The following is a 20,490-nucleotide window of genomic DNA, read 5'->3' as shown; positions in this document are numbered from 1 at the left end:
TAATTAAAAGAAAGACCTATTGATACAGTACAGTCAATAGCTTGGATGAATCCACAGGATTTTGCTGAGCGAGAAAAACCAATCTCGGAAGTTATATACTCTATGATTTCATGTATACAGCATTCCAGGAATGACAAAATTCCAGAAATGGAGAGTAGATTAGTGATTGCCAGGGGTTTGAGACAAAGGTGGGCAGAGCATGGTCAGGGGAGGGAAGAAAGTATAGCTATAAACGGCAGCATGAGGGACGCTTGGGATAATGGAAATGTTCTGTATCTTGTCTGTCTTGATGTCAATATCATGGTTCTGATATTGTAGTTAGTTTTGCAAAATGCTACCATTCAGAGACTGGGTTAAAGACACATAGGATTTCTCTGTAGTCTTTCTTTAAAAAATTTTTTTTTAGTTTAAATTCTAGTTAGTTAATGTACAGTGCAATAATGATTTTTTCAGGAATAGAATTCAGTGATTCAACTCTGTATTATTTCTTAAAACTGCATGTACTTGAACTTATCCCAAAATACTAAGTTTAATTAAAAAGAAGATAAATCAGGGTTACTACCACTAATGAAAATAAATAGTCATTAAAGCTACAAATCTCCCTAAGTATTCAAGTTCAACTTACTAATCTTATAATTTTTATGAACACTTCTAAGGGGGATTTTGGAACTTCGCTAATTAGGTTCCCGCAATCCTTTTAGGCCACATTTTAAAATTTAATATATTCATTTTTCATTTTCAAGTAGTTCACTTGTCTGATTCACAAAGACCATTGAGCGTTTGATAATTCTCGTAATCTAATAAATAAACATCAAGACATGGGTAATCTATGTCCTCTTAAAACTTTTGGTAACCTATACACATTTAATAAAAATGTCTTAAACCTTAAAACAAATCTAAATCAAAATCTCATTTAAATTAGAACCACAAGATTATTCTATTAATCATTTCATCTTTTAAACAATGCAATTAAATACCCGACATATACAGATAATTCACAACTGTAACACAAGATTATGTTAATTTGCTTCATCACTTCAATAGTTAATAGTAAAAATTTCCAGGGTTTGCTGTATTAATTCATTAGAGAAATCATATTTTCTGAGAAGTACTGTGTTGCCCTTGGAGGGGGGGATTTTGGTGGGCATTGAGAATGTGGCCTTAGCATTCAAGATGATTTGGGTGATTCCTCCTGAGAGGAATCGGGGGTTCTGAGAACATGCCCCCCAATGCCTTATGCTGATTGGAACTATTTCTATATGGTCTTTATCTGGCGGGACCACAGGTTTTATAGGTGTTTCAGTCAGGTAGGAATTTTGCACAGCTCTTGTACCTTTGTGAGGGGCTGTGGTCCTGATGCCAAGCCTCAGGTCATCAGTAATGACAGTGACAGCTAAGAATGCATATTCCTCACTGAGTCTGTGTTGGGCACTGCTCCGAACACTTGAAGGTATAGTGACATCTTATTTAATCTTCGGGACAGCCCTATGAGACAGGTGTGATGATGACTCCTGTTTTATAGGTGGGAAACACGGAGGGACAGAGAGGTCAGGCTACCAACCCAAGCTCACATGGCCAGTAGAAAGTGGAACTTGCACTGGAACCCAGGCTGTCTGGCTCATTAGTTCTTGCCCTTAACCTCTGCTGCATCTGACCTTGCTACCTGACAGGTTGGTGGGAGAGACTGTGGGCACCTGGCCAGCTTCTGTTGCTTCCCCTCTCCTCCCCTCTGTCCATACCCATAGTCATGTGGAAGTCCCCTGTGCAGAGTGGGGCCTGGGAGCTGATTGACAGATGTGAGTCCCATGCTCTGCCTCACTGTCACATATTAGAAGGTCAAGAGTGGGCGGGGCTGGTGCCCAGGGCCATCTCCTAGATGGTGCCTTCCCTGGGACCCGCCCTCAGGCCTGCCTGTACCCTCACTCCCTCTCTGCTCTTTCCCATGCCCTAGGGTTACATTCCAAGCCCACCACGTCTATGACAAGTCAGCTGAGGAATCCACAAGAAAAGTACAGTGGGAGGTTGGACTCCGGGAAGACACAGAAGAAAATCCGGCTATTGAGGGTATGAGCAGCCTCCCCATAGGCATTGGAGCCGTGGTAGGGACAGAGGGTCAGGGGGATGGTGATTGCAAACACGCACAGACCATTTTGCAGTGCTGCACTTGACTCATTTCCTTTCCAGCAGTGCCATGAGCATGCTTATCATCACCCCCATTTTACAGATGGGGAAACTGAGGTGCAGGGAGATCATGGACTCCTATCAAGTCGCGTGGTTAGAAAAATGGCAGTACCAGGGATCAAAGCTGGTTAAGCAAGGTGTTTGCCTTTGTGTTGAAGACTAGGAAGATGATCAGAATCGCTCTTCTGTTTCGCTGCATTAGGAACACAGTCTGATGGCTTGCTCGTTTAAAAATTTCCAGTAAATTAACCTTTCATGGAATACAGAGCAGCTCAAGGCACAGCTCAGAAGCTCACTATTACATTTTTCCCATCATCTGATAAAGCTTTAGATAATTAGTGTTCTCACCATCTATTGCTTTTTTATGGCTTCTGAACAATGTTTTAAAATGTTTGAAATGACTAAAAGAGGAGGAGTCTTTTGTGTCCTTAGCAGAAAGTAGAATACTAAATACTATAAATGCTACAAAATACTGGCAAAGAATTCGTACTTTCTTCAAGAAGGTTTTTAAGAGCTCAGTGAACAATGACTACTATATAAAGAAATAGGGAAGAATATATTCGTTTTGAAACCTTTTCTTCCCTTTAACCTTTAATTTTGCAGAATGGTTCAGAGGCAGCCCAGCGTTCTTAAAGGAGGAATTCCTATCTCTGGTGTTATTTTTATCCTGACTTTAGAACTTGGACAATTTGGCTCTGAAGCCTGGGCTCCCAACCAGTTCCTAATGTTGTCTCTTGTGATTATTCATTCATTTAATTGATTTATTGAATGTCTACTATGTGCCAGGCCCTGGCACATAGTATCTAAGTGCGGAGATTCACCAGTGATATGGCCTCTGACCTTAGGGAGCTCACATTCGACTGAGAGACAGACAATAAACAAGACAAATAAGTATATAACATGTGCCACGAAATGAAGAATGTAAAGCAATGCAGAGCAATGAAGTATAAAGGTAAGGTCAGGAAGAGTGGCCGTGACCATCTGAGACAGAGTGGTCAGAGAGGCTGCTTAAATGGTGACATCTGAGGAACGAATGTTCCAGACATAGGAACCGCAAGTGCAAAGGTCCTGAGGTTGATGTGGCTAGAGCAGGTGATGAAGGAAACCTGGTGGGTGTGAGGGTATGGGTGATGACTTATTTGCAACTCTGTAGTCCATGATTAGGCTTTGTGTTTCTATGCTGAGCAAGACAGGAAGACCCTGGAGGATTCTGAGTAGAGTAGAGACATGATATGACCTAGGTTTTCACAGGAGTCCTTGGGCTGTTGCTGCTGCTGTGTGGAGAATGGACCATGGAGACAAGGGGGAAACAAGAAGGGAGGAGAAATTACTCTGTTGATTTGCTCTCAGAAATGGAACAGGATCCTGACTCTGCCCCTCAATCTCCAGACAGTTAATTTGTTCAATCTACAATTCTTGAGAGAGTGCCTCCTATGTGCCGGGCACCATGCCAGGTGTTGGGGACACAGCTGTGAACATGGCACTCAGAATCTGTGTGCTTATGGAGCTTACACTATAATGGGGAGACGTATAATAAATGAATTTTAAAAACCCAAAGAATAGTTTATAGCCATCAGTTTATTCAGCCCATACTTATGGAGCTCCAGGCACCATCCTATGTGCTGTGTCCTACAACTGTGATGGAACAGCCAGTTCCCCGCCCCCCCCACCCCACCGCCCCCGCCCTCCTGGCTGTGCCTTTTGAGTGGGAGAGACAGTTACAAAATAAGAAAAAAAAGAAAATAAGGTAATAAGAAAAACATATAATCCCAACTGGGGTTAAGAGTCAGGAAGGAAACAAAGTAGGGTTTCTGCACTAAATCTTGTGCTCAGGGATGATCCATTTCTAGAGCAGAGGTCATTAATTATATAGCTTCTCCAAATCCCCTGGGAATGGGGTCTGTGCTAAGGATACACATTTCTTTTCTTTTTTTTTTTTTTTAAGATTTTATTTATTTATTTGACAGACACAGTGAGAGAGGGAACATAAGCAGGGGGTAGTGGGAGAGGGAGAAGCAGGCTTCCGATGGAGAAGGGAGCCTGATGGGGCGCTCCATCCCAGGACCCCAGGGTCATGACCTGAACTGAAGGCAGATGCTTAATAACTGAGCCACCCAGGTGCCCCAAGAATACACATTCCTGATGCCAGCCCCCGCGATGTCTGCTGGGTGGGCTTCTGTGAAACGGGACCGAGATTGGTGCCAAGTGAGGTCGTGCGTGTGACCTGCTGAGCAGAGTGTCAGGCCCATACATAATAAACAGTCTGTATGTTTGCAGGGTTACTCGTTATTGTATGAGGAATGCAGGAGTTGGGGGCCAGGAAGGGGTAGCTTCTCGTGAAGGACAGAGAAACAAGGAAGAACAGGAATAAGACAGAGAGTGCAAAGGCGCAGCAGACCTGGAGGCCTAGAGCCCGTGGGCATGGTTATCAGCTCCACTTCCTGCGCGCACCCTGAGGGTGCCAGGCGCAGCCACTCCGCGTCTTGAGTGAACATTATCTCATTTGTTTTTCCCAGCAATGCTAGTTTCCTAACCTTTAGAATGAGTACAGCAGGGACGCCTGGGTGGCTCAGTGGGTTAAGCACCTGCCTTCAGCTCAGCTCATGATTTCAGGGTCCGGGTATGAGTCCTGCTCAAGCCCCTTGCTCAGCCGGGAGCCTGCTTCTCTCTCTGCCTGTTGCTCTCCCTACGTGTGTGTGCTCTCTCTCTATAAATACACTCTTTTAAAAAAAAATAGAATGAGGATAGCAGGGTTCTGGGGGGTGGTTAACTCGTTTGCCCATGTTTCCTGAGGGAGTAAGCGGCAGAACTGGTATTTGAACCGAGGTTCAACCATGCCTTGCGCTTTGAGGCCGCTCACTTCCTTCTCTTGGTGTGGTGGAGAGCCAGACATCGGGAGTCAACAGTCCGGCTTTCCAGTTCCGGTGCCATACCTTCTGGCTGTGTGACTTTGGGCAAGTCACTTAACGTATCTGAGCCTCCATTTATCAATAAAATAAGAGTCAGTAGACAGGGCCTTTGAATGAACCAATATCACCTTCTGAGTGCCCAGTGAAGCCCAGTACCCAACACATAGTTGTTATTATTGTAGCTTTTGTTTACCTGCTGGAGGTGATCTTAGCAAACCCCTTAAGCTTTCAGCGCCTCCTTGTTTCTGCGGGGAAATGTGGGCAATGAGAGAGCGAGTACTCATTTAGCTCAGCCGTCTCTGATGAACATCGGTAGCGACTATCATCCAGTTGGCTTCCCCGCTTTTTCCAGACCTGACCCATCACTTCTGCCCCTTTCTTACCTACCTGAGGTGTTTTCTATTTTTATTACTACTGTTACTACTATTTTTTATTGATTCTAAGAAGCCATTGGTAATAAGGTGCCGCTTTATCTTATTTCCAACGAACAAATTTTGTCAGATCGTGACATGCCACCCGTTGTAAGAGGCGTCCACCTCTGAGGTGTAAAAATCAGGGAAAATGGGCGTTTCAGAATGGATGAAAGAGTTGGGGGGGGGCGTGGGGCGGACTCTGTCCCGCAGACAATGGGGCTGCATTTACCAGTCGAGACCACAAGGGGGCGGGCGTGCGGCGGGAGGGAAATGGTCCCTAGGCTCCGGGCCGCAGCGCGCAGCACCGCCTCCCATACTTGCCCTCCCCTCCGCCTGCAGGCGTTGCTCAGGAACAGGCGAACCACGCTGCAGGAGCTCTCCAGCCATGAGGTCTTTCTCACCAAGCTCAACCTGGAGCTGATCAAGGACATCCAGGACATGGAAGACAGCTCGGCCCTGAAAGTGCGCACGATGCTGCAGGAGCAGGACATCCTCCAGGTGAGGTCCCACCCGCACCTTCCCCAGCCTTGGCCTCCGCCCCCTGCACGTCGGTCCTGCCCGCGGCACCGCCCCCTTGAGCCTTCGGGCGCCCTCTCCTGGCCTCTCCAGGCCCGTTGCACAAGATGCTTCCTTCCTCTGGAAGATGAATCTCTCCCACTCTTCGCCCCACCTAGCTGGGCTTTGGAACCAGACCAAGATGGGGGTTCTCACTCCAAAGCCAGCATTTATTAGCTGGGAGAATTCGAGTTAACCTCTGAGCTCTGTAAAATAGAGCACAAAGCACCTACCCGAAAGGGGGTGTTGTACTCGGCACACAACAGGTGTAGCAATGCCGACCACTCCCATTCCTACTCACACAGGGTTGTACATATCCATATATTCCCTTACCACAACCCCGTGGGGTGGGCATTATTATCTTTATTTTACATAGGAAAAAATGGAAACAGAGGGGCGGGGTGACTTACTCAAGGTCACCTTCAAGCTCACTCATCTAGCAAGGGTCGACACTTGACTTGAACACAGCACATCTGGCACCAGGATCTGGCTTCCTTCCCGCAAGCTGTGATTGTCATCCTCAGCCACTGGTGGTGCTTATGGTCTGGGCGGGGGGAGCCACTTTTTCGAGAACCCGGGTGGCATCCTCTGCCTCCTCTGGGAGAGGCTTGGGAAAGCTGCTGGAGGAGAGTGCAAAGTTCACAGGGGACCCAGGAGCTTGGGCTGGAGGAGAGGCGGAGGAAATGGTCTCATAGAGCAGTAATGCCCTCTGGCTGCCGTATGCCCAGGGAGAAGAGGGACTGAGCTCACCGGAGCCTGGGAGATGAAGAGAAAACTCAGTGTTGGGGACTTAGTCTGCTCAGGTGGCCTTACCAAAGCACCAGAGACCAGGTGACTTACACAGAGAAATTTCTCATAGTTCTGGACGCTGGAAGTTCAAGATCAAGGCGCTGGCAAGTCCGAGATCAATGTCCAGCGAGGAAGCCTCTGTCGTTGGGGATACAGATAGCTGCCTTCTTCTCTTTGGGTCCTCACGTGGCCTTTTCTCTGTGCTCACATGGAAAGGCTCTGGAGTCTCTTCCTTTTTTTTTATAAGTACACTGCTCTTATCGGATTCTGCACCCTTTAGACCTCATTTAACCTTTTACCTCCTTAAAGGCCCTGTCTACACACACAGCCCTATTGGGGGTTAGGGCTTCAACATATGAGTTTGGGGAGGGTACACAGTTCAGTCTATCACACAGGCCAAGGACTGCAGAGTCATTCAGCTCAAGGGAACTTAGAATATTCTCCAAATTTAGATAAAATCACTGTTGATCTTCTGGCATTGATCCATTAGTATATTTTTTGTTCATCCTGAATGCTCCCTGTGGGCTCTTGGGAAACAGGGATCAGTGGGACACGTTGTCTACATCAAGCTGTCATTCTAGTGGGGTCCAGGCAGTTAGAAAGCCATTTGTGTACTGTCGTGGGAACAGGGGTTCTGGGGAGCTGAGAGGGGCCTCTCACCCAGACATGGGAGGTCAGGAAGGCTTCCTGAAGAAGGTGATGCTTATGTTGAAACGGGCAGAAGTAAGTGTTACCTGGTAGAGAGCAGTAAAGTGTTCCAGGCAGAGGAACTGGGTGCCGAAGGCCTGTGGAGAGAGGGGGCGTGGCCAACTCAAGGGGCCACATGTTGGCCTAGGCCAGTGCAGTCAGGGCCTTGTCAGCCAAGGTTAGGAGTTCAGACCGTATTTACAGGGCAGAGGGGAGCCCCTGGAGGGTTTTAAATAGGAGAGGGATGAGGTCAGCTTTAAAACATTTTTTTTTAATTTTTAAATTAATTGCTCCTGACTGCGGCATGGAGCAAAGATCAGAGGAGGACCAGTTAGGGGTAGCTGTGGTACTATTTGAGGCAGGAGATGAAGAGAACTTGAATAAGACAGTGGCAGTGAGGGTGGAGAGAAGGACGTGGTTGTGAGAGCTGTTGGGGGTTAAATCCGTTGCGCTTGGTGACATTTTGAAGGAGGAGGGAGCGGGGACCACTGTACGGGTTTGGGCCGGTGCCTGGGTGTGTGGGAGAGCCCCCGGCTGGGGTGGATGGTAGGGGAGGGCCCAGTTTGGAGTGGCTGGGCTGGTCTCTGGTCAGGTTGCTGGGTCTAGGACTGTTTTTGGATCTGGGGACTCCCTGGAGGAAATGCCGAGTCCCCTGAGGGGGGACCAGGCTTTGGTAGCGCCAGAAGAGGTGGTGGGGCGAGCTGACCCCGCCACTCCCACAGACTGTCGTGGACATCTTGGAGTACTCGAACAAGAAGAAGCTGCAGAAACTCAAGTGTGAACTTAAGGAGTGGGAGGAGAAGGAGGAGTCCAAGATGAAGTGTAAGTATCCCCGGCATGAATTCCTTGATCCTCTCCCTGACTTCGGGGAAGTCAGCAGAGCCTTCATCTCGCTCCTACCTTTTGGAAGACAGTAGGCCCAGCATCCCCCACCTTAGGCACGGAATTGCTAAGATGCAGAGCTAACAGCTTACTTCTGGAGCAGTGAGCCCTGAGCACTTCAGGCCCCCCGAGGGTTCAGATGTACGGGCACACTCTCAGTCATGGCAACTACCCGTGAGGCAGGGACTGTTCGCCCATTTTAAAGATGAGAAAGCTGAAGCTAAAAGAAGTACAGTAGCGTGCCGTGGATCATAATAGCTGCGAGCCAGGATCCAGCCCCAGCCTGCCTCTGCTTCCTGCCGTCTCTCTGGGAGTCAGTGGCGCAGCCAGGTGCCAGGTCTTCTGGCTTCCATAGCACTGACCTTGAGCTTGAGCTTGTGCTTTCTTTCTGGAGCAGACTGGGAGCCCTCTGGCGAGGGCGGTGTGTCAGCCAACCTCAGACCCTGGGGCCACCACCCATGGAGAGCATCAGTACAGACATGATCTTTTTTTTTTTTTTTTTTAAAGATTTTATTTATTTATTTGACAGAAAGATCACAAGTAGGCAGAGAGGCAGGCAGAGAGAGAGGAAGGGAAGCAGGCTTCCCCGCTGAGCAGAGAGCCCGATGCGGGGCTCGGTCCTAGGACCCTGGGATCATGACCTGAGCCGAAGGCAGAGGCTTTAACCCACTGAGCCACCCAGGCACCCCCAGACATGGTCTTAATGGTCATTTCACGGGAGTCAGTGTCACCCCATCTCCCTGGGCTCGTTGCGGGGGAAGCTTGTGCAGGAGGAGATGGAGGTCCAAGGAGGGACAGTCTTGGTGAGTGCCCCAGAGTAAGTCAGCGGCAGAACTGGGACTCATCTAGGGATCAAGCTCTGGTTTAGTTATCTTTCCTACCCAGTGTTGCCTCTTCTCCTTCGGGGGTAAAAGACTCTAGGGACTTAGCCTTGTGGGAGCTTGCTTCCACCAGATCCCAGTCCATTGGCCAAGGAGAGCTTTGCCTCCTGGATCTCCTGGGAGGGGTCCCTGAGAGACTGCCTCCTGTCCCTCCTGCCCTCTGCAGCCCTGGCGCGGCAGGTGGAGCAGCTGAATGCCAAGATTGAGAAGACCTACAAGGAAGTGAGCTTCCTGAGCACGTACATGGACCATGAGTATCCTGTCAAGTTGGTCCAGATCGCCAGCCTTGTGCGTCAGCTGCAGCAGATAAAGGACAACCAGCAGGTAGGGGAGCCCCTGGCCCCGCCCTGCCGGACCACACTGGAAGCAGGGCCGTGGCCCACACCTTCCTGCTGGCCCCTAGGATGAGCTGGATGACCTTGGTGAGATGCGCAGAATGGTCCTGCAGTCTTTGTCTAGTCAGATTCAGAAGAAGAAGAAAAAGCTTCTGCAAGCTCTGGTGGTGGTGAGTGGCCAGACGTGGCGGTGGGTGTCCAGGTCCTGCCCCAGCCCTGCTTCCTTTCCCGTCCTCTGCCTCCAGGCTCCCTGCACTCACCCCCTCCCACCCCAACTGGAATCTACCAGGCCCTGCCTCCCCGGAAGAGGCACCTGGGGGCCAGATCTCCTCTCCCTCCGCAGAAAAGCCAGCAGCCCCATCAGGAAGCTCTTCTGCAGAAGACCCGGGACAACCAGGACCTGCTGAAGTACATGGACAAGTTCCGAGAAGTGAGTGGGCACGGAAGGGGACGACCCCTCTGTGAGGGAGCAGAAGGGTGGGTAGGCCCCAGGACCTGTGTGAGTCAGGCTTGTCCCGATCTGGTGCTCAGGAGGCCTCTGGCTCCGGTGTCAGCCTCTCGCCCAGCTAGCGCCATATTGTCCCTTGTCATTCCTCTGACAAGGAGGTTAGTGCAGGCCCAAGCCTTGCCTCACTAACCAGCATCACCGGCGATGACCCACTAGCAACATCACCAAGCAGCCTGTGCTCACCCATCATTTTACTGTCATAACCCCCTCCTATCTCCACCACTTAATTCTCGCCACTGACCATCACTCACTAGCCGAGTTAATGAACTTCACCATCACTGCCCCTCACCCCACATTCATTTTCATTATCACCCTCCATCTGCTGTCAGCATGAGTGGCCTTCACCGTATCTGCCAGCCCCCATTCGTTCTCACCACTGGGTACTGCCCCTCCCTGCTTTGCCACCTCTCTCCATGCTCCATGACCTCCGCGCCTCATTCAGGACCATCAGACATTGGCCCTTACTTGCGAGCAGCCCTCCGGAGTCCAGGAGGCCCCTGTGGCCAAGCCGTGCCATTTCCCTAGATGGCCTTTCTCCTCATTCGGGTGGCCCCGTTCTTTCTTTGTTGGGGGACGCTGGGCTCCTCACTCTCCCCTGCCGTGCTTCTCCCCTCAGTTTATCAACCAGTTTGAGAAGGAAATACCCATACTGAAGGCCGAGGTGGAGCAGCTCCAGGTGCAGGTCCAGGAGCCCCGAGAGATCGTATTTGCAGACGTCCTGCTTCGGAGACCCAAGTATGGTATCTTTTTTTTTGCAGCTGCTGCTTAAACCCACTATGCTGGGCCCTCGAAGAGGCTCTCTGTCCCCAGGAAGGGCAGCCTGGTGGAGAAGGCAGACCCCTGGATAGAGGGTGCAGGGCGACCCGGGTCTCCTTGGCTCTGCTGCTAACCACGTGGCAGAAGTGACCTTTCCTGTCTCTGGGCCTTCGTGTCCCATTCGTACGCAGGAAGCTGGGTTACATAAGCTTTGTGGACTCTTCAGGTTCTCAGATTCCATGTTTCCTCCAAGTGGGTATACCCCTAAGCTCCCAGGGTGTTTAGGAAGGTGGAATTGAATAGGGTGTTTGGCTCCAGGGAAGATGGGCCTAGAAGACACTCTGTGAGGAGAAAAGGATGTCCTCTCCGCCTGGCAGACTCCCAGGCCCCAGAGGAAGAACTTCCTTCCTTCCAAAGCCAGTTCTCCACCTACCTTTCTTGGATCAAGCCCTTTGTGGTGGAGCCTGGGGATCCCATGAGGCCAGGCCTCATGTGATGGTTCACAGGACCTGGGGCACCTCGTGCAGAGCCCTCAGGTCGATGATTGAACTCAGAAGACTGATACCAGCTACAGATGGAAATTTTGGCATTGTCAGTATAGAGATGCTTTTTCTTTTTTGCCATTATTTTGGGAAATTTCAAATATGCAGACAGTAGAGAGAATGTTCTGGTGAACACTCAGTTGCCCGTGTAGATTACGAGTTGTTCTATTTTTGTCATATTGGGTTCATCTTCATTCCTTCGCTTTTTCTCGTGAAATACCATCCATTGCAGACATCCTAACATTTCGTGCCTGAATAGCTCAGTGTGGGTCAGGAGAGTATGGAAGCCACGAGAATGGATGAGAGAATTGGGACGAGGTTGGGGGCAGGGTGTCATCCTCTGGCCCCCTAAATGTGCTGGTCGCTGTGATGGAGGCTGTTCTCACTCCTTGTATGGAAAGAAGGACACCTGTCAGTGACGGAGCTTAGTCCACCTGCCAGAGATCGAGGTTGGAATTATCCTCCCCCGTTTGAGCAATGAGGAAACTGAGGCCGCTCTGGGCTTGGGCACATAGTGAGTGCTTGTCACATACATGCCAACCGAAGGAGTGGGGCTCTGGGGGAAGTCGGAAGCTCAAGGTGACACACAGCCAGGTGTCCAAGCCGGCCATTCTGACCACAGAGAGTGCTGGGCGTGAGAGGCCGCGTGTTTCAGAGCCTGCTCCCTCTTGACCCCAGACCTCTGGAGGGGAACATTCATTATGCCAGACCCATTCGTCTTTTATTTTTGGTGTGTGCGCACATCTCCACGTGCACACACAAGAGATCGTATTTGCAGACGTCCTGCTTTGGAGATCCCAAGTATGGGATCTTTTTTTTTTTTTTTTGCAGCTGCTGCTTAAACCCACTGCTGCACAGTCACTGGTGTTTTGGGATGGGGCTCCCCAGCTGAGTACCAGCGTTCTGAGAGCTGGCTGCCCCCGAGGCCGTGCTCTCCCACGCTTCAACTCTGGCGCCCCTGCCTGACCTCCCGTACCCTCTTTGCTCTTCCCTACCAGGTGCACCCCAGACATGGACGTCATCCTCAACATCCCCGTGGAAGAGCTGCTGCCCTTCTAGATGCCGGGGCCAGGGGCCAGCCTTCCCTCCCTGCTCTTTTTCCTATACCTGGAGCCTTGACTTATCGTCTTCCTTGAGCGCATGCCCACGTCCAGAGCCTGGTCTCCTCTTCCTCCCTTCCCCGCCTCCCTTTCTCTCTCTTTTCCTTCCTTCCTTTCCTTCCTTCCTTCCTTTCTTCCTTCCTCCCTCCCCGGCTCCTTTTTTTCCTCCACTTTTCCTCTTTTCTTTCTGGTTGGCGCTGGTGGTTGGGCCAGGTGGATACTCCCAGTCAAGTCTGCCATTCCTTTTTACCAATAAAGCCGGCCTTGCATTTGCTCTTTTGCTTGGAGATTTCCAGCTAGGCCTTGAGTAGATGTGGTAGGAATGGACTATGGTCTTAAGATAAGGGGTGGTTAGGGTGCCTGAGTGGCTCAGTCGCTTAAGCGTCTACCGTCAGCTTGGGTCACGTTCCCAGGGTCCTGGGATTGAGTCTCTGCATCGGGCTTTCTGCTTGGTGATAAGCCTGCTTCTCCATCTGCCTCTCTCTCTCTCTCTCTGTGTGTGTCTCTCATGAATAAATAAAATCTTAAAAAAAAAAAAAGATAAGGGGTGGCTAACTGCGCCGACTGTGTCTGGGGCACAGGACTTCTCAAGAAGAGCCGAGTGAGCCCCTCTCCGAACTGGCTCTGGGCTGCGCTGTCCCTGGTGCGATGGAAGCCCAGCTTCCCTCCTAATTTGTGCTCAGACCTGTTGAGGCCAGTGCCAGGGCAGAGGGGAGACTCCCTGAGTTGGTGTCCCTGGGAACTTGTTGGGTTTTCCTCGCTGATGGCCATCTCTCTTCTGGTCCAGCTGTCTGCTGTCCAGTGCCTGCACCCCAGCCGTGCGTGGACGTGAACACATGCTCGTATTCAGGTGGAGTTAGGCGCAGCCCCCCACCCTGTGCTGACTTGGAGCTGTGCTGCCTGGCCCCCCCTTCAAGCAAGGACAGCTGCTGCAGTCCCTGGGAGTGCCGTGGGAATGTGTCCTTCGGCAGTCAGACCCTTCAGGGTTTGCCTCGGCTGCAGAGAGCCCCTCACCCAAGATCAGTCCCCTCCCACGTCCATGACGGCTCCGTGTGCAAATGCCAATGGCTAAGCCATCCTGGCCTCACCTGGAATGACTCTGAAGACCTCTTCTGGCTCCAGCATTCCCTGTCGGGTCGGCTGAAGCTGTCCCTGGGCCTGCATGACAGCTCATTTCTTCCTCTGCTGAGTTCTGCCTGTTTCTCCCTCCCTGGATTCCCAGGGACTCAGTAATTGACACCCTGTGCTTTGCACTTGGCCTCAGAACCGCTTCCCCAGGGACCCAGGCTCCTGCAAGGCCTCAGATGCTCTGACTGCTCACCAATCCACCTGGCGTCCAGAGAGACTCACAGGTTACAGGACACCTGACCAAATTGTCCTACACAAAAAAGGGCTCAGGGAAATCAGTGTTCTAGGTGAAGCAAGGGTCTCTCCAGAAATCAAGTGACAGCACCAAGGACCTGGTTTCTGTTTCTTTACTTTGTTCCAAGGTGTTCTCTTCCTGAGGATGAGCCTCCTGTGGTCATGGTGTGTCTCCCAGCCTCTCCTCGGGGGTTGTACCTCCTGGTTCAGGTACTGCTGGAAAGAGGGTCTCTGTCCCAGAATTTTCAGCCCAAGTCTTCATATTCAGTGTGATGGGCCTGGCTTATATCGCCTGGCCACCTTGAACTAGTCCAGGCACTGAAGAGTGCCTCCTAGTGTGGTCTAGGTCACATGAACTACCCTGAGAGCAGGGTCAGGGTGGCTGGGGTGAAGCACATGACCTAGGTTAAGCCAGTAGGCACCTTTAGAACTGAATGGGTTGCAAAACAGAAATGGACAATTTTTAAAAAAATGATTTTATTTATTTATTTGACAGCAATCACAAGTAGACAGAGAGGCAGGCAGAGAGAGAGGGGGAAGCAGGCTCCCTGCGGAACAGAGAGCCCGATGTGGGGCTTGATCCTAGGACCCTGAGATCATGACCTGAGCCGAAGGCAGAGGCTTTAACCCACTAAGCCACCCAGGCGCCCCGAAATGGAAAATTTTTAAAAAAGATTTTATTATTTCTAAGTTATATTTTAAATTTTAAAAAAAAATTATTATTTTTAAAGATTTTATTTATTTATTTGACAGAGATCACAAGTAGGCAGAGAGGCAGGCAGGCAGAGAGAGAGGAGAAAGCATGCTCCCTGCTGAGCAGAAAGCCCAATGCAGGGCTCGATCCCAGGACCCTGAGATCATGACCTGAGCAGAAGGCAGAGGCTTTAACCCGCTGAGCCACCCAGGCGTCCCTAAAAAAATTATTATTTTGTTTAGAGAGGGAGGGGCAGGGGGCAGAAGGAGAGGGAGAGAGAATCTTAAGCAGGGTCCCTGCCCAGCATGGAGCCTGATGTGGGGCTTCATCTCACGACCCTGAGATCCCGACCTGAGCTGAAATCAAGAGTCAGATGCTTCACTGACAGTCACTCAGGCGCCCCTAAAGATTTCATTTTTAAGTAATTTTCACACCCAGCGTGGCACTCGAATCTGTAGCCCTGAGATCAAGAGTCTTATTGATGGAGCCAGCCAGCACCCCAGAAATGAACAGTTTTGAACACAACAGGAGCAAAAACTTAGCTAGCACTTAGGACCCTATGCTTTTCTTATAGTCAGTAAGCCTCACAAGGTCAACCCTCTGAGGTAGGGATCATAAGCATTTCCATCTTACAGATAAACCCAGTCCATGAAGCGGCAAAGTGATCTTCTGAAGGCACCAGGCATAAGGTAGTTTACTTTTTTTTTTTAAGTTTTTATTTATTTATTTGACAGAGAGAGAGAGAGAGAAAGAGAGAGAGACCGAGCACAATCGGGGGAGCAGGAGGAGAAGGAAGCTCTTCGAAGCAGGAAGCCAGCCCCATGCATGGCTCGATCCCAGGACCCTGAGATCATGACCTTAGCTGAAGGCAGCTGCTTAACTGATTGAGCCACCCAGGCGCCCCGAAGTAGTTCACTCTTAAGCACTGTACTGTCAGGAGCTCAGCTGAGCTGGAGATCTGAGCCGCCAGGGGCCAGAGCAGCCAGTTAAGACAATTCAAAACTAAAGTGACAGGCCTTTCATTGATTGCTTCAAGCAAAGAAGAGGCTAAACTAGAGAAAGTGCCACAGTCCGTTCCATGTTCCCTATGGAATGGGACCCATGGTCAGGGGGATGAGCACCTGGGGCTGGTCTCACAGCTGGGGGAGCCCCAAACAAAAGTCTTTTGCAATTTTGTGAATCTGGGGACCCCCATGGGGGGTTGGGTGGGGAAGGGAGACTGGGCAGGGCTGGGAGAAGGAAAGTGTCTGCAAGGTTCCCCCTCCCCCTGCCAGGCAGGTCTCAGCCGAGGCTCTGGAGGAGGGCACTGGGGGCTGAGTCCTTGGCTGCCCCCCACTCTGAGACTGCCAGGCACTGGCCGGGCACCCAGGCTGGGGCGCAGAGTATAGTTTCCTGCCAGGGAAAGCCTTCATCATGGCCTATAGGTTGGACCTAAAAAATGACATAGGATTTTAGCCAGGAGCTTGACACCTTATAGCGATGGAACAAATGAATTCTGGCAAGGGAAACCAAGCAAGAAAGCCTGAACATACAGATTCCCTGACATCGCATGCAGCCCTCAGGCCTCCAGGTGTGACAGAGAGTAGCTCACACGTGTGCACGCTGTACACAGATCTCCCCCACTTACCAGGGCTGCACGTGGGTCGGTTCTCGTGTGCACAGGGATGCCTCCCTGCACGTGCATGTGCAGACACACACCAGACTGGCCTAAGTCACAGAAGGAGGACCCTTGTTACATGACTTCTTAAGAATTCTATGTCCTGGTCAGCTTTCTCTCCAGTCATACTGCTGCATGAGAACCAACGGCAAAACTCGGTGGATGGCAGCAAGAAGAACTCTTTTACTCCGTGTCTTCAGGTCAGCTGTTACCTTTGGCTGGCCTTGGCTGGCTTGGTGGGATGGCTCTGCTTCTGGCTGCAGGTCATCTGGGCTGGGTTTCAGACTGTGGGTTAGGCTTAGGGGTGCTCCTGGGCTCTGGGGTGATTTGGGGCATGCTTTTTCCAAGGAGGATCCCTAGAGTGAGTCTGATCAACTACTCAAGACTTCTATGTGCATGCACGCTAGCATTTCACTGGGCAAAGAGAGTGAAAGGTCCAGGCTCTGCGGCCATTAGGCAGGAAAGTGGTCCCTCAGGAGTGCTGGGGAATGCATATTTGCTGAACAGTAACTCAGACCATTGTGTTTCTCTGCCTGTAGAGCCAGGACTTGAGCTCTGGCATTAATTCCCCCCCCCCTTTTTTTTTTTTTTAAAGATTTTATTTATTATCATTTGAGAGAGACAGAGATAGTGAGAGAGAGCGTGAGCAAGGAGAGGGAGAAGCAGACTCCCCACTGAGCAAGGAGCCCAAAGCAGGGCTCAATCCCAGGACCCTGAGACCATGACCTGAGCTGAAGGCAAAGGCAACTTTGTTTGGTGTTTGACCAACTGAGCCACCTAGGTGCCCCAACACAATTTTTTTTAATCTTCCAGTTCTGTAGGTCAGAAGTCTGACACAAATCTCAAAAGGCTAAAATCAAGGTGTCAGCAGGGCTGTGTTCTAGAGCAGAGGCTCTAGAGGAAGCTTCTAGAATCTGTGTGTATTCCTTGGTGTGTGGCCGCTGCTCCACCCCCAGGACAAGTAACGGCAGGTCAAGTCCATCCCCTGTCACCGTGGCTTCCTCTTCTGCCCTCTTTGGCTGTTAAAGGCTCTGGGACCTTGTATCCATCAGGATAATTCAGGGTGATCTTGTTCCAGGTCAGCTGATTAGCGACTTAATTTTAACTGCAATTGTAATTCCTTTTTGTCCTGTAGCATAACACACTAGGGGAGAGGGTGTGAACATCTCTAGGGGGCTATTTTCTGCTTACCACAGTCTGCCTTCTGGACTCCAAAGATTCACATCCCACATTCAAAGATCCGTCCCACATGCAAAACATATTCACCTTGTCCCCCAGTCTCATCCTGTGATCGCATCAACTCAAAGCAAAAAATTCTTATCTGAATCTCATCTGCTCGAAGGGCCCCTATCTCATCATCTGAACTAGGTAGAGGGAGGATCTGGGAATAGCTCATTGTGGGGCATAATTTCTTTCCACACGTGGGTCTAAGAGACTCAATAAACAGGTTACCTGCTCCCAAAATGCAATGGTGGGGTGTACATAGGGTACCTAAATTTATAGGCTTTTCCATTAAAAAGGGAGAAAATAAAAGGAAAAAAGGAGTCCCTGGTCCCAAGTTATTTCCAGATTCATCTGCTGTCTAGGCCTAGAATAATCCTCTGGGCTTGAGACTTTGCCTTCACTGTCATTTTCCCCTCTTTGATGCCAGATAGTACATTTTTGTAGTTCCACCAACCTATTTCCTGCCTAGAGGCTTTTGGAGGTTGGTGTCCTGCTTTCATTTTTTGGTCTTATTTCGTCTCTGTCCCTTTTATTCTCAGCTGGCAGTGTTTCTGCTGACCTGACACCCCCAGTAAGCTTTTGGGACTCTGGGGCACATCATAGGAATTCACTCCATTCATCTCCATGTAGCTTTCCTAGAGACTCCTGTCCCTTGTGATTTGTGACTTCTGCTCAGCTGGCTAAGTGGTTCTGTGAGTCCCATGCTTCCTCTCTTCAAGGGACCTTTAAAAATTGTGGTAAAATATATATAACATACAATTGATCATTGTAGCCATTTTGAGTGCACGATTCAGTGACCATAAGCACACACACAATATTGTGTAAACATCACCACTATCTCCAGAATTTTTAAAAAAATCTCCTTAAAGAGAAACCCGTCCCCATTAGATGATAACTTCCTACTATTCCCTCCTCCCCATCCCGGGCCCCTGTCATGTCTGTTTTCCTCTCTTTCTCTGTGAATTTGCCTATTCTACGTTCTTCATATAGGTGAAACCATACAATAGTTCTTCTGTGTTCAGTTTATTGCACTTAGCATAATGTTTTCAAGACTCCCTCATGTTGCCGCATGGGCCAGAATTTCATTCCTTTCTAAGGAGTAATATTCCATTTTACAGATACATCATGTTTTATTTATCCATTCCTCTGTTCATGGACACCTGGGTTGTTTCCACCTTTTGGATGGTGCGAATAATGCTGCTATGACCTTACAAGTGGAATTGCTGGATTATATGGTAATTTTGTGTTTAACTTTTCAGGAACCACCAAATTTCCCCCCAGTGGCGTGCTGCACCACTTTACCTTTCCTCAAGCGATGCATAGGGCTCCAGTTTCCCATATCCTCATCAAAACTTGTTATGTCCTTCCATTCTCCCTTGCCCCCTCCCTTCCTTCTTGCCCTCTCTTCCTTTCTTCTCCCTCCTCCTTCCAATCTTTCTTCCTTTTTTAAAATAATAGCCATTCTAGGGACACCTGGGTGGCTCAGTTGCTTAAGGGTCTGCCTTTGGCTCAGGTTATGATCTGAGGGTCTTGAGATCGAGTCCCACGTCGGACTCCTTCCTAGTAAGCCGGTGTTGACCGTGGCGTGGGCATACCGAGTGTCGCCAGCAGATGGCGGCAAAGGGCCAGTAAAATTAATTAAGGGCGGGCTCTGGGGGAATGGATCCCCAGTTTGTAAATCGTTAATGACACTTTTTATTGTAGAGTTCACAGTTGGAACCGATCATGCTCACCACTAGCGTGGTGAGAGTGGGACGACTGTGTTATGTGCCCAATGCTCCTGCCTGCTCCATGCCTCCAGCCTCATCCCTTTCCTTTCGTCTCCTGTCTCTACTTCTAGTTCCACCAGCCTTCCTTCTATCCATCAAACGAGTGCATTTCCAGCTCAGCCTTGGGCACTGGCTGGTCCCCTGGTCTGAATGCTCGTCTCCACGTCTTCAAGAGGCCAGCTTATCATGTGCTGGTAGTTCAAATTTCTTTTCTCAGAGAGATCTTGCCTGACCACAGTTTTTTTTCCCATCACATCACTCTGCTTTACTTCATTGATAGCACCGATTACTGCTGGACATCACACATCGGTTTACTTCCTTTTATGTTTGTTCTTGGAGTCCAATAACCATAAGGTAAGCAGCACGAGGGCAAGCAATTTGTCCTTCTGGTTTATTGCTACCTCTCGTGTGGGGAGCAGTTCCTGGCACATAGTTGGTGCCAACAAATATTTATTAAATTACTGAATGGGTGAACTGGCTCTGCTGGTGTAAAGGCGGGTTTCCTCACTGACACTTGCGTCGTCATGGAAATGAAGCCCCCACCCAGGGAAAACGGTGCAGTGAGGAGGCAAAATGGAGTATCTGGTCAGCATTCTGCAGTATAAGACTTTCACCAGTCTTGAGCTTCTGATGACAGGACCAGGGTGTTTGGTCCTGCCCTCCCATTGAACCGGGGCAATGAACAGAACATCTGGAACCTCCAAGTTGTCCCTCGTCTTCACAGAGGCTTGTCACTGTGCCAAACACCGCAGAAGCTTTTTGTGCAGCTTTTGTACTGGTTGGGTTGAATCTGCCAATGGTTTCTTCAGAATGCAGTAGCGTTGGGGCACCTGGGTGGCTCAGTGGGTTAAGCCTCTGCCTTCAGCTCAGGTCATGATCTCAGGGTCCTGAGATCGAGCCCCGCATCGGACTCTCTGCTCGGCAGGGAGCCTGCTTCCCCCTCTCTCTCTGCCTACTTGTGATCTCTCTCTGTCAAAAAAAAAAAAAAAAAAAAAAAAAGAATGCAGAAGCATTTATTAAAAAAAAAAAAAAAAAGGAAAGAAAGAAAACAGAAAACAGAATGCAGCAGCACCTGGTGCCCAGCCCACCTGCCACCTGAGTGGGGGTTCAATTACCTCCATCTCCTATGAAAGTGCATCATTGTAACTAGCTCTGCATTGGCCCCTGTACTCAGGGAATTTCAGCAGAGCTCTGTCTTAGGCAAACTAGGATTTGCGTAGGGGGATGAATAGGGGAGATGATGCCA

General features: G+C 49.9%; 1 protein-coding gene across 6 annotated transcripts in view; it reads left to right on the top strand.

The window, feature by feature from the left end:
* Positions 1-13,020, top strand: part of C7H20orf96 (chromosome 7 C20orf96 homolog) — a 38,223-nt gene extending 25,203 nt beyond the window's left edge. For 5 of the 6 annotated variants that reach the window (XM_032351104.1, XM_032351101.1, XM_032351102.1 and 2 more), the window contains 8 exons: positions 1,952-2,064; positions 5,843-6,001; positions 8,257-8,356; positions 9,464-9,621; positions 9,701-9,802; positions 9,976-10,062; positions 10,757-10,875; positions 12,437-12,612. In XM_032351104.1, the coding sequence (XP_032206995.1) occupies positions 1,978-2,064; positions 5,843-6,001; positions 8,257-8,356; positions 9,464-9,621; positions 9,701-9,802; positions 9,976-10,062; positions 10,757-10,875; positions 12,437-12,497 (873 nt within the window). In that variant the 5' untranslated portion in view covers positions 1,952-1,977 and the 3' untranslated portion in view covers positions 12,498-12,612. Of the gene's footprint in view, positions 1-1,951; positions 2,065-5,842; positions 6,002-8,256; positions 8,357-9,463; positions 9,622-9,700; positions 9,803-9,975; positions 10,063-10,756; positions 10,876-12,436 lie in introns of all 6 variants that reach the window. The other variant, XM_032351100.1, reaches the window with a different exon arrangement.
* Positions 13,021-20,490: the final 7,470 nt, after the last annotated feature.

This window comes from Mustela erminea, chromosome 7 (assembly GCF_009829155.1).
Source record: "Mustela erminea isolate mMusErm1 chromosome 7, mMusErm1.Pri, whole genome shotgun sequence".
Classification (NCBI taxonomy): Eukaryota; Metazoa; Chordata; class Mammalia; order Carnivora; family Mustelidae; genus Mustela; species Mustela erminea.
This window is presented reverse-complemented; position numbering and strand designations above follow the sequence as displayed.